Raw genomic sequence first — 18,248 nt, forward strand, 5'->3', positions numbered from 1 at the left:
CCTCTTTATCTAAAGAGGATGGAATCTCTTCCTCTCCTAATAGAAACCCTCTCTTCTTTGAGGATATTGCTTCCTTTGTAACTTGGGTGGAGGCCACTCTTTATGAGATACCCAAAATTATAGAAAAGGGGAGCAGGGTGGGGAGAAGGGGGGTCATTCTCATTATTACTTCCAACTTCCAAGCAGAAACCTCTTGTTATTTGAGAGTTTGTTCCATCTGTCTATACCGTCCTCTTCCCCTCTTTGCTGGCAACTTCTCATCTCCTGTTCATTCTCTACAGGTGATAAACTGTCTAGTGATAAATTGCCAAATGTCTCTCCCCCTTCCATGTATATGGAACTTCTGTCATTATTCATGAGAATTTCCACATCCACATAAAAAGTCTACCACTACCCTTGCTCACGACGAGAGGTGGAGTCCTCTTCCCCATCCTTTAAATCTGTTCTGGACTTCGTGAATTTTTTTTCCAGTTGAATGTGGCAAAAAGAACATTGAGTTAATGCTGAGCCAGGATTTTAGGGAGCTTTTCAGCCTTCAGCCTTCAGCCTTCTCTCTCTCTCTTTCTGCCTCTGTCCCTGTCTCGCTTGGTCAGAACACTCCCACCTTGTAAGGAGGCTGGGTATAGCTGATGGGAAACACACACACGGAGCAGACAAGCAGACTCACTGAGATCCGACTACCAGGCCAGTGAATGAGTCCATTCTACACCACCCAGCCTCAGTGGGATGAAAGCCAACTAAAAGGATCAACAGCTCCCACCTAGACCAGAAAAGCTGCCCCAGTCTTTTTGGCTCCAACATCCCAGCCAACTCATAGGACATGAGTTAAATAATACATATTTGTAGTTTCTGCCTCTAAGTCATGCGGGCGATTAAGCAGGAAAACGTAGCTGAATGTTTTCATATCTGACTCCTTTTTCTTCTTGTGTATCCCTTCTATCATTATCCTTGGAAAATTTCACCATCCATATAGGAATTTTACTGACATTTTTCCTTATATGATTTGGCTCCTTCATCTTTAAAGAAGTTCAGGAGAAAGGGGCTGAAAAGGATAAAAGGGAGTAGGACTAAGTCTCCAGATTGTGATCTGCAGAGGAAAATCCTTTTAGGATTGGCAGCAGAGCTGATGACAGGGAAGTAGGGAACCTCTGTTCAGGAGAGGACAAGTCTGGACAACTTAATCAAACTTCTCTGTCTAAAAAACATCTTCCCTCAAAGTCACATGGTCCATACATAGCTTCCCAAATTAAAAGTGGAGCAAAAGAATTGGACAATTGTGGTCAAGGGTTGGTTCAAATAGGTTATAATTAAAGAGTCCATAATTATAGGGCCTCAAATAATCTAACGACTGTAAGTTAACAATTAATTTTTTTCATTTAATAGACACCATGAGGTCTGAGGAGCCAATGGATATATTTCTGTTTATTTCTATTTGAGGAGAAGAAGGGAGTGATGAGCCCTCAGTGGTGGTAGAAATAAAAAAATGGGAAATAATGTGAGGATGATGGGAACATGGAGGCAAATTTCATGAGCTAGTAACCTGATGAAAACAGGCATAAGCTGTGGATTTGATGCTGAAGGAGAATGGGCACTGCTGGGCGTAGTTCATCTCATGAAACAGCAAATTCAACTCTCTGGTCTCCCCTTTTTCCTTTGTAAATCAGTGGGTTGGACGAAAATTGAAATGGCAAATTTTTTATGTGCTTTCCACCACTTCCCCTTTTATAACCAATAATACCCCACTGTCCTGGTGAGGATAGTTGCAGGTTCTGAATCTCTCAGTCCAGCAGACCAGGCAACTCAACTAGCATAGGAAAGGTGGACAGACCAGATAAAAACCTGTTCCTTCATCCTAACCTAGATGATCTCAAAAAACGTTTGCAGTATTAAGAGTCCTTCATGTGGAAAAATTTCAATGCTTTCTTTTATCTCTGCTTTAGTAGATGCTACAAACAATGGCCTTTTATAAGCTGACCATTCACATCAAATTACTTGAGGTTCCAGGAAAAAAAATCAGTATAGATATTTGTTCTCTTCAATCTATTTTTCAAAATTCTAAACACAGAAAACTGAAAGAGACATTTAAATTTAATTTTATCAAGATGAAGGGGAAAGTTGATTTTCAACATGCCCAACCACCATATTATCGGATATATAGATTTCTAGGACCCAGCATTCATTTTGCAAGCTTTTTTCCTTTCCCATATATGTCATCTTGTAAATTCATTTTGAAGATACAACAATTTATTTTGTGGTGGTTGTTTCACTGGATTTTTCTTAAAGCAGAACCCAAATCTAGCTTTGAAAACAGAACAAAAGTCTCCTTTAAACACAAAACCAACCCTTCTCTTAAATATCATCTACATTTCTCTTATTTGTTCTGACAGAAAGTAGCACTTCCCAAATTACGCGTGTTAGAAAATCATAGAGCCGGGGTGACACTCAGTTGTTGTTTTTTTTTTTTTAAAGATTTATTTATTTATTTATCTTTTAGAGGGGAAGGAGAGAGGGAGAGAAACATCAGTGTATGGTTGCCTTTCATGCGTCCCCTGCTGGGAACTGGCTTGCAACCCAGACATGTGCCCTGACTGGGAATCGAACCACCATCCTCTGGTTCGCAGGCCTGTGCTCAATCCGCTGAGCTACACCAGCCAGGGCCGACACTCAGTTTTTAACAAAAGCTTATTAACATATCTCAAATAATCTTACCCTCTGCCTATGACACTAAAGGTTGAAGAAATGTAGGGTGTTGGTTTGAATTATCCTCTGCCAAACCACCCTGAGAAAAGTCCATATTGAATATATTGATATACTAAATATATAGATGAATTAGAAAAATACCTGACTTTCTAAGCTCACACTTTTTGGGGTCATTTTTCACTTTTAAAAATATGTCTTGTTGTCTTCACGAGTGTAATCAATGTTCGATATGGAAAACTTGGTAAACAGAAAAGGGAAAAAATGACTCAGATTTCTTCCATCCCATAGTTGACACCCTTATCATATATGCCCATTAGTCCTTCTTTTTCCCTCCTTCCTTCTCTCCCCTGCTCCTTCTTTCCTTCCTTCTCTAGCATCATGAAGCATCTAGTGCTACTTTTAACAACGTGCAGTGAAAATGCTTCAACACAAATGCATCTTCTTTCTCGATAATTTTTCATTGAGGTAAATCTTACAGTAAACTGCCCTGTGAAATTTTATGAGTTTGACAAATGTGTATAGCCATGTAATCAAGGCTATCATCCAGATACAGAAAATATTCCACCTTTTGGTCAATCCCCTACCCTATCATAATTCCCAACACTAACCCTAATATAATCAATGTTTATTTTTGCCTGTTTTAAAAATATTTATTTATTTTTAGAGAGAGGGGGAAGGAAGATGAAAGGGAAAGAAACATCAATGTGCGGTTGCCTCTCACATACCTCCTACTGGGGACCTAGCTTGCAACCCAGGCACATGCCCTGACTGGGAATCAAACCAGCAACCTTTTCGTTTGCAGGCCAGAACTCAATTTACTGAGACACATCAGCCAGGACTATTTTTGCCTGTCTTGAACTGATTGAAATGGAACTGTACAGTATGTAGTCTTTTGGGTTTCGTTTATCTTGCTCAACACAATGTTTTTGAGATTTGTTCATGTTGTGGCACAAAGTAGTTTAATATTTTTATCACGGAGCAGAATTTCATTGTGTGAATATACCACAGTTTGGTTAGGATGTCTATCCTTCTGTTGCTGAACATTTGAATCATTTCCAATTTTTTGATTATATTGAGTAAAGCTGCTGGAAACATTCTTATTCATGTTTTTCTTTTTTTTCCTGTGAGTACATGATCTTCGGTGGTTGCACAGAATACCATTGAATTTATGTAATATGCATACCTTAAATCAACCTTATATCCATCAGTAAATTATTCTCTGTTTTCACTTTTATAAAGAATTATATCGTGTAAATATTTGTGGGCTTTCTGTCTCCTTTTTGTTATGGTAAAATGTACACAACAAATTTTTATCACTTAGCCATTTTAAGTGCCCAGTGGTCTGGCATTCAGAATATTCACACTGTTGTGTAATCAGCAGCACTATTCATCTGCAGGGATTTTTCATCATCCCAGACCGAAACTGTACCCGATTCATTTCTCCTTTATTCGACTTCCTGTTGAAAGCGGACTTCTCAGTGGACTCATAGAATATTTGTTCTTTTGTGCCTGTCTTATTTCACTTACAATAATGTTTTGAAGGCTCAGCCATGCTGCAGCATAAAACAGAATCTAATTCCTTAGTGAAGCTAAATAATATTCCATGATTGTTTATGCCACATTTTCTATCTTTATTTATCAGTTGATGGACACTTGGGTTGTTTCCTCCTTTTTGCTATGTTGAATTGTGCTGCTAGGAATATTAGTGTACACATACCTGTCCAAGTCTCTGCTTTCAGTTCTTTTGGGTAGATACTTGAAAATGAAATTGCTGAATTATATGGTAATTCTATGCTTATTTTTTTTTGAGGACTACTGTTTATACTCTTTATACTGTTTTCCACCGTGGTTGTGCCATTTTACTTTCTCGCACTGTAAAATGCACAAGGTTCCAGTTTCTCCACACCCTTGCCAGCAAATTGTTCTTGTTGGTGCTGCTGTTGCTGTTGGTGTTGTTATTGGTAGCAGTAGTAGAAATTGCTATCTTCCTGGGTGTGAAATAGCATTTCATTGTGAGACTGAGTTTCTGTAACTGACTTTCAACATATTTCTGATTATGTGTTTAGGTGAGCTTTCCAGATACATAATTCCTGTGTAATAAGGTTATGTTCATTTTTAAGTCTCCTAAAATGCAAGCCATATTTTACTCCAGAAAGATTATGCTGAGTTATTCTATCAGCAGTGGCATGACTCCTTTTCAGTTTGGTTTATAATTTTCTTTTAGAAGAGTCAATATTATTCTAAATCATTTGCTTGGTTCCAACCTCTGAATATTTTGCCTTCATTGTGGCATTTATTTAGTTATTTGTAAAGGTGTTCATATGTTACAGACTGGTGATCACCTATGGTTGTGTTAATAACCACTAATTAACTACCATCTACCAATGACTTGAAACCTTTTATTAATGAACTATTCTTCACCTATATTTTGCAGATTGTGCCTGTCTTGTTCTTCATGTTCTCTGTGTAACACTAATTATTTCTTGTATTTGCACAGAGCTTAATTTAAACTCTTCCATATACTTTATCTTCCTGGACAGTGTCATAGCAAACCTACCTGGTAGGTAGGTAGGAAATGTATTTCTATCTTCATCATTATAGGTGAAAACAGATGCAGAGAACTTAACTATAAGGCAGTTAGCTAAGCAGTGGAATAGACAAGGTAGAGCCTGAGTCTCCCAGGTCCTATTTGGAGCTCTTTCTCAGACACTACACAACCTTCTATAAATGTATAAAATGAATCTTTTAAAAAAAACCATATGCATAACATTTAATCCAAAAATATGAACTCAAAGAGAACTTGCCACCTCGTCATGCTCCACACATAATTTTCATCTCATGCCAGGATCTAATGAGGATAGGCATATAATTTCATCATTACACTGAAAACAGACATTTCAATGCAGGCGAACTGGACAAATTAACTCATCATGGACAGATAATAGTTGTTATTTTCAATTACTTTGTGACTTTTTGTCTCGACAATGTTATACAGTTGCTACTGTCTGTTATTTACTATCCAGTAGGACATTTGACCTCTAGGGCAGGAAAAAAGTCTCTGTGCTGTTTTGTTAATCATGAAAATGTATTAATATAAAAGTTATCATCATGCTTTTAAAAATTAAAATAAGAGGTGAGAAAACATAGAATACAAAAGTTTAAATTTCTACTACCTGGTCTAGTTGCTTTCTGTAGAAAGGACATTCCTGCACAGGTGTCTGCTGACTCAGTTTTGGCTTCAGACTGGGAAACCCTGCAGAGGTAAAGAAAGTCTTAGCTCACAGTAGCAAACATACTACATCATTCTTTAAAAAGAAGTCTTTATAGAATTCCAGTATATCAAATAGAGAAGTGTGAAGCAAACATAGGTGAAGCAGAGATGAGAGCAGACTGAATTCCTATGCATAGAAAGATCTATTCCCATTTATTCATTCATTATGGTGTGTCTACTATGCGTGGTGATGGGGACTCATGGGAGGTCAAGGGAAACAAGCTTCCCATCTTTGAGAAGCTTATGATCCAGTAGAGGAGAGAGATATTAGTCAGATAACCATGTTATCAAGTATAAAACTACAACATTGACTATAATGAACAGAAGATATACACAGAATTATGATAAATCAGAATGGCAGGAATGGTTGAGAGTTGAAGAAGTCAGGAAAGTCTTCTCTAAGAAAATGGTGCTTGGGCTTGGATGTGAAAGATGAATGGAAAAAGATGGAAATTAAGAGTATGCTAGGAAGAGAGAAAAGTAGGTACAAAGTTCTGTGCCCAGAGGTAAGAGGAACTGAAAGAGCACGTGGTGAATCAGGGACAAAAGAAAGACTTATAGAATGAGAGGACTCTAGAGAAGCACTCGAGGGCCAAACCATGTAGGGGGTGCTGGCTGTATTACGGAATTTTGTCATTGTTATAAGAATGATGGGATGCCATCGAGTATAAGTGGCATGACTCAATCTGCCCCGTGAGAAGATCACTCTGTTGTGGTGTATAGAAGACTTTGAGTAGGGGCTAGCAGTGAATCTGAGTAGACAAGTCAGTAGTCTTGTACTGTGATCCAGTCAGAAAAGTATATGAGGAACAGTGGAGGAAATGCAGATGAGTGGAGGGATGAGAGTCATTTAGGAAGTAAAAGCTGCAGGACTGAGAGGGTGTTAGGGAAGAGTTGTGGGGGGAAGTTAGATGTTAAGATCAGGTTTCCAGCTGGTGCAATAAGTAATGCAACTGATAGGGGTGGAGGGATTCATTCCTTTGGAGCAGAGGTCAGCAAACTACGGCCCATGGGCTCATCCTGCCCATTGCCTGTTTTTGAAAGTAAGGCTTCACTGGAACACTGCCATGTTTATTTGTTTATGTGTTGTGTATGGCTGCCTTTGTGCTGTGAATGCAGAGTTGAGTGGTTGTGGCAAGCATGGCTCACAAAGCCTGAAATATTTATTCTCTGGGCTTTTGCAGGAAAAGTTTGCTGACTCTGCATTAAAAGGAAACACCGGGAAAAGAAAATGTGAGACTGGGAGGAAGATAATAAGTCTGACTTGATACACATGTATGTGAAGTGCTTTGAGAAAGCCAGGAGATGAAGTAAGAAGTTACGCACAGGACTTCAGAGGTGGTACAAATATCTGAGTCACTGTATGAAGGTGTAAGGAAAGTCATGGACAGGAATGAGGTCAGCTAGGGGAAGGTTGGAGTAAGAAAAGAAGACATGTAGGATAGAGCGTGAGGAAGCTCCATTACTTGAGGGCCAGGTGGAATAAAGGTTAGAGACTGTGGTGCCAAAGAATGTAGCATTACAGAAGTTACGTGTGTTAGTTCTCCAGGGCTGCTGCCACAAAATACCACAATTGGGTGGGTTATAAAAACAGATTTTTAAAAAAATTTCCAGCCAACATGGAGGCATAGGTAGATACACTTTGCCTCCTCTCACAACCAGAAGAAAGACAACAAATTTTAAAACAAAAAACAACAAGAACTGACAAAAAATCAAACCGTATGAAAGTTCGACAATCAAGGAGTTAAAGAAGAAACATTCATCCAGACCAGTAGAAGGAGTGGAGATAGGCAGCCAGGTGGAAAGAACTCATGACAAGGTGGTGGCTGGTGGACTGGGTGAGGCCGTGGCTGGCAGAGGGGGCTGTCCCACATTCTTGTGCAGATAAACCGGTAGGAGTAACTGTGGAGCAAGATAGATCCACAAACCAGGGTTCCAGCAGGGGAAATAAGGCCCCAAAACCTCTGAATGAAAACACCTGTGGGGGTGGAGGTGGCAGTGGGAGAAACTCCCAGCCTCACAGGAGAGTTCGTTGGAGAGATAGGGTCCTAGAACGTACACAAACCCACCCACCCGGAATCAGCACCAGAAGAGCTCAATTTGTTTGTGGGTAGTGGCAGAAGTCACTGAAAGCCAGCAGAATGCTGAGCAAGAACCATTGTTCTCTCTAGGACTCTCCCCCCCAACATACAGCATAATAATGCAGCCATGTGGGTTTCCTCACCCTGGTGAACACCTAAGGCTCCACCCCTTGCTACTTAACAGGCACTGAGACAAAAAAAAAAAAAATATGACCCTAATGAAAAAACAGATCAAAGCTCCAGAAAAAAAAAGAAAAGGCCAAGTAAGCAACAAAGAAATAGCCAATCTATCAGATGCATAGTTCAAAACACTGGTAACCTGGATGCTCACAGAAATGGTTGAGTATGGTTGCAAAATAGAGGAAAAAGTGAAGGCAATGAAAAGTGAAATAAAGAAAAATATACAGGGAACCAACAGTGAAGGGAAGGAAACCGGGACTCAAAGGGTTGGAGCAGAAGGAAGAAATAAACATTCAACCATAACAAAATGAAGAAACAAGAATTCAAAAAAAATGAGGAGAGGCTTAGGAACCTCCAGGAAAACTTTAAACATTTCAAAATCTGAATCTTAGGGGCATCAGAAGGAGAACAGGAAGAGGAAGAAATTGAAAACTTATTTGAACAAATAATGAAGGAGAACTTCCCCAATATGGCAAAGGAAATAGACTTTCAGGAAGGCCAGGAAGCTGAGAGAATCCCAAAGAAGTTGGACCCAAGGAAGCACACACTAAGGCACATCATAATTACATTAGCTAAGATTAAAGATAAGGAGAGAATCTTAAAAGCAGCAAGAGAAAAGGAGACAGTTACCTACACAGGAGTTCCCATTAGATTGGCAGCTGATTTCTCAAAAAATTTTTTTTCAGGCAAAAAAGGGTCTGGAAATAAGTATTTGAAGTCACGAAAGGCAAGGACCTCCATCCAAGATTACTCTATCCAGCCAAGCTTTCATTTAGAATAGAATAGCAGATAAAGTGCTTCCCGGATAAGGTCAAGTTAAAGGAATTCATTATCACTAAGCCATTATTGTATGAAATGTTAAAGGACTTATCTAAAAAAAAGAAGATAAAAAATATGAACAGTAAAATGACAACAAACTCACAACTATCAACAACCAAACCTAAAAAACATAACAAACTAAGCAAACGACTAGAATAGGAACAGAAACACACAAATGGAGATCACATGGAGGGTTATCAGTGGGGAGGAATGGTGGAAACGGTACAGAATAGATAAGGGGAGGTTAAGAATAGTATGGATAACAGAGAAGCCAAAGAAGTTATATGTATGACCCATAGACATGAGCTAAAGTGGAGGGAGGGAATGCAAGTGGGAATTTGCATCTCTAATGGCTAGTGATGTCGAGCATCTTTTCATATTTCTCTGGGCCCTTTGTATGTCCTCTGTGGAGAAGTGTGTCTGTTCAAGTCCTTTACCCATTTTTTAAATGAAGTTGTCTTCCTGGAGTGAAGTTGTGTGAGTTCTTTATGTATTTTGGAGATCAAACCCTTGTCTGAGGTATCATTGGCAAATACATTTTCCCATACAGTTGGTTCTCTTTTCATTTTAATGCTATTTTCTTTAGCTGTGCAGAAGCTTTTTTATATTGATGAGATCCCATTTGTTTATTCTTTCCTTTATGTCTCTTGCTCTAGAGGACATATGGGTGAAAATATTGCTATGTGATACGTCTGAGATTTTCCTGCCTATGTTCCCCTCTAGGACTTTCATGGTGTCACAACTTACATTTAAGTCTTTTATCCACCATGAATTTATTTTTTGTGTATGGTGTAAGTTGGTGATCGAGTTTCATTTATTTTGCATGTAGCTGTCCAGCTCTCCCAATACTATTTGTTAAGAGGCTATTTTTACTCCATTTTTTGTTCTCCCCCCTTTGTCAAGTATTAATTGATCATAGGGACTTGGGTTTACTTCTGGGGTCTCTGTTCTGTTCCACTGACCTATGTGTCTCCTCCGCATCTTTACAGCTGTGTCTCTTTTCTTCTTCTTATAAGGGACAGCAGTCATATTGGATTAAGAGCCTGCCCTACTCCAGTGCAATTTTATTTTAACTAATTACATCTGCAATGACCCTATCTCCAAATGAGGTCATATTTTGAGGTTTGGGATACACATGAATTTCAGGGGGATACTGTCCAACCTAGCATACCAGGGAAAAAGATAAGTTCCAAACGGAGACAGGGTCAATAACATCTGCACAATTCTCTGGACCTGCAGAGAGGTCCAGAGAATGGTTTCCAACTTGTCTTGGGTGCATGAAAAGAGGGCCCCATACTAAACCTGACAAGCTCAGGGGAGGCCTGCATGGTGGGCCTTACAAACCCAGAGACCAATAGTAACCACCTAGGATGGTGTGAAATGAAAACTTCCTAACTGAGAGCAAGTCATGGTGGGTAATCATGTCCTAGGCAGGTATCTTCCTTGACAAAGGCCAATTTTTACCTTAAGTGAGCATTCCAGGGTAAATTTCCTTTTTCCAGGCCCCCAGGGTACAATCACTGCACCGGAGAAGGAGACCACAGAACGCCACATTGGTATTCTTATCATGTTAACTGTTAACTGTTAACTATCCTATAATGGCCAATGTAAAAGAAGCCTGTGGTATCCCTTTTACTTTTTAATCTAAATATCTAATATCCCAGATATTTCCCTGCTTTGCTTTCTCCCATCTCCCTAATCTATCACAAATGATTTTCATGTAACCCTCTTCAGCTTTCTCCTTCCACTCTAATGTACAAAATGAGGTGCAAAACTGCCATTCTCCAGAGCCTTTACTCAATGTGTTCAGAATTTGCTTTTCAGCAATTCTTGTGGGCTTGACTCAAATAAACTCATAAACATTCTTACATGTTTGGGCATTTCTTCTGTCAACAGACCCAAAGATAGAATTTAAGTAGATTAGACTTAAATCTGAATATGCCAACCCCCTTTTCACCAGTCATCCTGGAATCTTATTGATGACTTGTACTGGAGAGTTTGTCTTTCTCTTTGAGAGATGGCTCACTTGGCGTCCCTTGTGTGGCACAGGGGTCCTGGCTCTGTGGCCATGTGAGTGTACAGAGGCCACCTTTGGCATTTCTCTTTTTGATCTCTGAAATCACTTGATTTCCCTAGGAGATTTCCCCTTAAGTAATATCCAAGCCCTCTTCTAGTGAGAGTGTGCAAGGGCTAATGGAATCACTAGCTGAGGTGAAATGGTTGCAGATGGTAATTTATTTTCAGAGGCTTTTAGGAATTCATGTGCTTTTAATGATAGCTTACTCTAACCACAAATCCCTCATTTTCATTCTTTAAAGGGAGAGGATATTGGCCATTATTAACAACAGAGGAAGATAGAGTAGGCAGCTAATTGACCCAGTGAAGCTAACACCATTGTGGTGGGTTATGAAAGCTGAAGAGTTTTACTGTGCTCCTAGGACTTTTGCCTCATCTTTCATATCGACTTTTTTGACCTCTCTGTAAGCCAATTTCACCTGCTCGTCTCTCTTCCTCAGTCAAGCTTCCATCTGGCAGGACCACAGTGAGGTCCGGTTTTCTAGGATCCTTTTTTCCATCAAAAAGTTAACGTCTTGTGCTCCTACCAATGGGATAGTGGCTTTTTCTTGGAAAGGGCAAAAATGGGTAGGATTGCTTTCTGTCCATCACTCTCCTCTGTTGGGGTGGGGAGTGAGTCTTATTAAATGATTCTTTTAAGCCAAAGGCTGAAGAGGACCCTGCAGACCTGAGGCCCTGAGATAGTTCTAAGCAAGGCCAGAGATCTCCTTTGCTGAAGGCTTCACCTCTTCCCCTCCTTCCATCATCAATGCCGCCACTCTTGAACTCTTTTTTTTAATTTTAAGATTTTATTTATTTATTTTAGACAGAGAAGAATAAAGGGAGAAAGAGAGGGAGAGAAACATCAATGTTTGGTTGCCTCTCACATGGCCCCCACTGGGGACTTGGCCCATAACCCGGGCATGTGTCCTGATTGAGAATTGAACCGGTGACCCTTTGGTTTGCAGGCCAGCGCTCACTGAATTGGTGACTCTTTGGTTTGCAGGCCAGTGCTCAATCCACTGAGCCACACCAGCCAGGGCCACTCTTGGACTTTTGAACCAAGTGTTGGACTTTTAGTTCTGCTCCCCACATGTATGTTCTGACTCAGATGAGTTGCAGGTTTATTGTTAGTCTTTCCAGGTCTTGAAGCTAGGGCTTTTCTGAAGGGTTTCCACAAGGGTTGCTCATCTGACTCTGAGAGGCCTCCATTCATCCATGGCTCTGCTCTGCACATACTCTGTCCATCACAGCCGGGGGAGGGGAGGGTCCTAGAGCTCTGTCACCCAGGACAGCAGTCTGGGTCTGAGATCCAGATGGAGATCTTCATGGTTTTAGAAGTTGCCCATGATCACTCATAATGGGAGAGATGTGGATTTTGAAGTCAGGCCCACTAGGAATTGAGTATAGGGGCTTTGACTACTTTTATTTTTACTTTTTGAAAAAACAAATTGCTATATTGTGTTTAGTACATTCTAAACACAACACAACAATATTTGTACCTAAATATACGTGTAAAAACAAGGGCTGGAGTGCATGTATACAATGCATGATTGTTACTCTTCCAAGGTGAATCTGAGAACCAGGTAGTACTACAGAGGAAACAAAAGTGATTTTAGGTTTATCAGTGATAGCTTAGTTCTTTCATATTTAAAAAATATATAAAGCTATTATGCAACATGTTAGCATTTTAAAAATTCGAATGGTGGGTTATACTATTTTCCCTATTTTCTATATCAAGTATCTTTTTATAAGCTTATTTGCTATTTTATATCTTCTGTGAGTGGTTTGTTCATATTTGGATTTTTTTCATCGAGTTGTTTCTCTTTTCCATATTCCTTGGAAGTGATTTGTATATTCTGATATTAATTCTTGGTTAGTCTTGTGCATTGTCTCTTCTCCCTGTCTGCAGTATCCTCTCCTTTTGTTTTTGATACCTGCTGGCAGACATTAAATGACAGAAACAATAGACAGAAGTTTACCAACTAAACTTTTCCCTTGTGCATTGAGTTTTTTGGTGTCATTCCTTACCTTGAGTTAACAAAGTTAGTTATTTTTGTATATTTTCTTCTAATAGAAAATTTGTATTTTTTCTTTTGTGTCTCTGATTAATCTGGAATGAATTTTTTTGGCATGGGTAATTTACAGATTTAATTTAATTTTCTTCAATATGGAAATCTAATTGTCTGAAACTACTTTAATGATTGGTTGCTGGGATGCTACGGATTTTTGTCTTCAGAAAGCTTGCTGCATTCTCGCACATTTTAATAATCATAATTTTTATTCAACTTTCTATGTAAACAAATTGATAGTGTTTCAAATAATGACTATTTTGTGTACTTTTACTCATATATTATATCTCTTTTTCTTGACTTACTGTAGTCCCAGAGTCTGCTGAATCATAGTAAAGCTAGTGGTTATCCTTAGGTCATTTTTGACATTAATGAGAATGCTTTTCAATTTTTACTATTATGTAGAAAATGTGCTATAGGCTTTGTTAGATATTCTTTTGTCATGTTAAGAAAGTTTTCTAATTTTAGTTAGCTGCAAGTGCATCTTTAAAATCATAAACAAACTGGGCAGAGTTGATTTCTTTCTCAGGTAATGGTCACCATGCACCTGGGGGCTGATGCTCCTTCTTGAGGGATAACAGGAAATACCCAAAGAAGGAATTTCTCTATTAAGAAAGTATTCTGTTGCTGGAATAGTTTTGTACAAAACTGAAATCCAAAACAAAATTAACACATTCAATACAATGTTAAAAAGGTCCTTTTTTAAGATTTTTGTTGCTTTTGTAAAGGAGCTGAGCTTTTGTAATTGTTCCCACATAACGTTTGCTTAGTTAAATTTCTGTGACTAATATGTTTACCTGTCTGAGTATGTAGATACAACTCAGTGGATAGAAGTCCTGTTTTGCTTCCAGTTACCAGAAGTAGTGATTCACCTTTAGGCTATTAAGCACCATCATCACAGTATGTAAAGGAATGTTATAGGCTAGCAAATCTAAAGCCATTCACACCTTTAATGCTGAGATTGAGTTGATTCAATCGCAGAAGTTTTAATAGCTCTTTAGAAATTAGATGCACCTTTTAAATTATCTAGTTTAACTTTCCCCTCTTGGAAGGAATGCTCTCTTAAGAAATACTAAAAGATCATTTTCTAGTTTATAAATTCATAAACCAAAGAAATAAGACTTTCTATAATCCTATGATACTCCTGATCTGTAATTCTTACCTTTTCCAGAATAGACTTTTTTTCTTTTTCATTATTATTCTATAGTATCTTATTTTACCCCAAACGTATAACTATATTTAATTTTTGAATCTATTACTCCAAGTTATCTAGTTTCTTAAATGAACAAGAGCCAGAATGTGGTGATTCAGAGTGGAACAGTGAATTTAAACTCTATTTACCTATCTATGTATTTGCTAGGGAAGGAGGAAAAATAGTTTAGATGTTGTTCTTGGTTCAACCTAGCATATTCACCGGGATATGTGCTTGACTGTGTATCAACTATGTGCTTTACATGTCTTACTTGATCTACAACATAAGGTAGGTACTAATATACCCATTTTACAGATATGGAAATCAATTTCTTTCCTACGAATAGCTAGAGAGAACCAAAATTCTGTCACCACATTTCAACTAGTATTTCTCAAGAGTCTAGAGAGCGAAGGAAAAATGTTTCCAGAGGGTATGGTTTAAATAAATGTGGGATTTTTTTTGACTGTCACAGTGGTTTGGGGAATGCTATTGATGGCCAAGGATGCCAACATAATAGTGTCCAATTAAGAAAACATTGGCCTATACCACCCTAAAATAAGGTAGAACACTGCAATTGTTTATGTTTTAGAAGTGACAATTAGAATATGCATGCATTTATTACTTGATAACATTGTTGTCTATATATTTGTTTTTGAAAAGATGTGGTGGGGGAAGAATTTAGATCTTTATAAAGGAATCTTATGGATCTGGGTACAGAGAAGTAGAAAGCAAAGGAAACTATCATACTCTAAGACAAGTGGAGGACCCTGTGACTGCAGGGTCTGCGAATTAAGGAAGCCTCAAGTACATCATGGTTAAAGCTAGTAAAGATGCAGTGTATGAAATACCAGTATTTATTAGTGATTCAGGCAGTACTTTTTAAGCAGCTAAACTGGTGCTTGAAAGATGTTTCTGGGAAGCCTTATTGTTAAGCTCATCTCCTCTCTGATAGTAGATGAGTTATAGCCCAGCCATTGGCTCATATGTTTTCTGGTTTATGTCAGATAATGTAAATTGGCTGGAGCAGGGGAGGAGGTAGCAGGCAGGGGTTGGGGGGAGGGTGACGGAGGAGCAAGCATTTTCAACGTACAGTCTCCCTTTTGCTCTGATTTGAGAGGTGCAGACAAAGCGTCTTCCTGGATGATTCAGTCTCTGTATGAACCTTCCCATTTCTAGGCGCTTCCTAGTTTATTTCCTACTCCACACACAGGAGATCTCTACCACACTGGCTTTTAATTTGTGCTCAAATTACACAGAAGTGTAATTTGTGTGTTTGTGGTTGCAAAATATTTCCTTGGGGGTCACTGTAGGAGGGAGAGGGGTAGGGATAAGGGTGTAAATGAGGTGAGGCAGGGCGGGGCTGCAGGCTCCAGGCAGTCTGACTCCAGAGCACATGCCCTTAATCACTACAGTGCAGACCAGGTTCCAACCCAGCTCCACTGCTTGTTAGCTATGTGCCCTTGAGCAGGCTACTTAACCTCATATGTAAAACAGGAGGAAAGAGTGGCACTCGTGGAGTGTGAAAATTAAGTGCAATGATGGGAGTATAAGTACCTGATCTCTAGTAATCATCCAGTAAATGCTAACATTATCATCCATCATCTGACACTCTCCTATCTCCCCAGCTTCTACTTTTTATTGACAACTTCACACTGTATACTCCAGTTATATCAGACTAAACAGTTGGCATTTCCAAACTACCTTTCTGCAGAGGCTCATGTTACACTCTTTCTATGGAATACCCCTCATCTACTTCAGCTTTTCAGATCCAGCTAAAATGTCCACCTGTATCACTTCTCAAGATGAACTGTACCCTCTCTTGGCTTCTGTAGTAGACACATAGCCAATGACCAGTCCTTAACATGACACAGACTTTTTTTAAGGCAGTCAGATGCTACACTCCAGGAAAGATCATGATTGCTCTAAGGTACTCACAATCCTGGTCCCTGCTGTCCCAAATCTCATCTGGAAGTGACATGTGACTCATTTGCAGTGAGTAGGATGTAAGTGAAAGTGGAGGCAGAGACAGTTCTGCAGAAATCTTTGCTTTTCTGATGAAGAGACTGCTCTGCTTTTCTTACCTCCCTTTTCTCTTTCCTTCATGGAAGGTGCGAGGGTGGCAGCAGCAGCAGTCATCTCTGCCAATGGACTGTAATGTAAATACAAGAGAGGAGTCAGGAGAATTGATGGGAAGTTGACTCCAACATAACGGATATGCTAAGCTAATGCTTGAAGCCACTTGACCTCATATTTCTTATTATGTGAGAGAATAGCCTTTATGTTTAAGCCATCGAAAGTCAACTTTTCTATTACTCCAGCTAAATGAATTTCAAGTTAACGAGGAGTAAAGTTACTTAAAAATCAACATCTCAGATATTTTTCTTTTAATGAATATTATATGCCCTCATTCCGAAAATTTAAAAGGACAGAGGGCCTGTGGTAGCTGTTTTATTTTTCTAAATATTGGAGGCCTCTTCTTATAGGAAGAGTGTAGTTCTTCCCCCATGAACAGAGGCCATGGCCATGAGGCTTGAGAAGAAAAAGAAGGACAATGTGATGAGTGAGAAGGAGCATAGGAGGAGATGAGGGGAGGGCGTTGACAGAGCCCAGACTACATGCGTGTTAAAAGGCTACAGTAAGGACATGGGGCTTATTCTAAGAGGGATGCAGCAGGCAGGAGAGGGCTTTGTGCATTGCAGCTAAGTCTAATTTCTATTCAAAAATGTTCATGTGTGGCTTCTGTAAGGAAGAGAGCTTGTAGGGAGACAAGAATAGAAGCAAGGACTTGTTGAAAACTCACAGTTCTCCAGACAAAAATGGTAGTGGCTTAGACTACGGTGGTGTTGGTGAAGATGCAGAAAAGTGAATGGACAAAGAACATGTTTTGGAGGTAAAGGCAGCAGAACTTGTTAGTGGATTGTACACATATTGGGTCTCCTGTGTGTTTTGTGCAGTGTTTTGGGCTTAGGCACTGACACCAATGTCTCTCTTGGAATTCTGGTTCCACTACTTACCAACTGTATGATTTGGGGAAAGCTGTTGACTTCTATAGTTTGGTTCCTGAATCTATCAGTTCTCTCATAGAATTGATAAATGAGGAATGCATGTGATATGCTTAGCACAATACTTGGCTAACAGGCAGCATTTGAATAAATTTTAGCTATTATTATTATTAGAACGTGCAATCTATAACATTTTATTCAAAAGCAAGTGTACTTAAGCCACTGGAGCAGGTAGTGAAAAGAAGATGTGAGGCAAGTAATGCAGGAGGCTTATCTCAGGAGACTCCTGTCCCCCAGGGGGGTAGCTTCGGATCTGGCTCTCAACCGAATGGCTGGAGAAAAATTCTCCGTGGCCATGGATAATTCAGTACAGATATAAAAGACTGTTCGGGAGGAAGCATAATACTTTATCTCTGGTAATTCTCTCAAAGAATTCTAGCGTATTATTCCAGCATATTATGCATCTATAATATAAAGGAGATAATGTAGAAATTAAAGTGCTAATTTCAACTGTTATGGCAATCAGGCCACAGTGTGGATTAAGAGACAAAAGAACAGGAACCCTCCCCTGCCAAACTTCCCAGTCAGGCTGCTTTAAGCCTGTGGATTTTTATGAACAATTTGCCCACCATGGAATGGAAAATGCTCCTTTTATTGGTAAATTTCCGAACACCATAAAGTTTAGCAGCACGCACAGTAGTTGGTGGTTCCGTGCAGGGTTTACAAATGTTTCTTAACTGACAGATAGACTGTGAGAAGTGTCAGAGGCAAGGCGAACATTATGCAGCCTGCCGTATGGTTAGATTTTTCTTCACGTCTAGTAAAAGCTGCCATTTATCGAGCATTGACCATGTACCAGGCACTGTTGCTAACATA

At 39.3% G+C, this 18,248-nt stretch overlaps 1 protein-coding gene across 1 annotated transcript in view; it reads right to left on the reverse strand.

Moving 5' to 3' along the window:
* Positions 1–16,506, reverse strand: part of LOC119035333 (U1 small nuclear ribonucleoprotein C-like) — a 53,000-nt gene extending 36,494 nt beyond the window's left edge. The window contains exon 1 of the mRNA XM_037126652.2: positions 16,452–16,506. Within this exon, the coding sequence (XP_036982547.2) occupies positions 16,452–16,506 (55 nt within the window). The remainder of the gene's footprint in view (positions 1–16,451) is intronic.
* Positions 16,507–18,248: the final 1,742 nt, after the last annotated feature.

The sequence above is a fragment of the Artibeus jamaicensis genome, unplaced genomic scaffold (assembly GCF_021234435.1).
Source record: "Artibeus jamaicensis isolate MK-2021 breed Jamaican fruit bat unplaced genomic scaffold, CSHL_Jam_final contig_797, whole genome shotgun sequence".
NCBI lineage: Eukaryota > Metazoa > Chordata > Mammalia > Chiroptera > Phyllostomidae > Artibeus > Artibeus jamaicensis.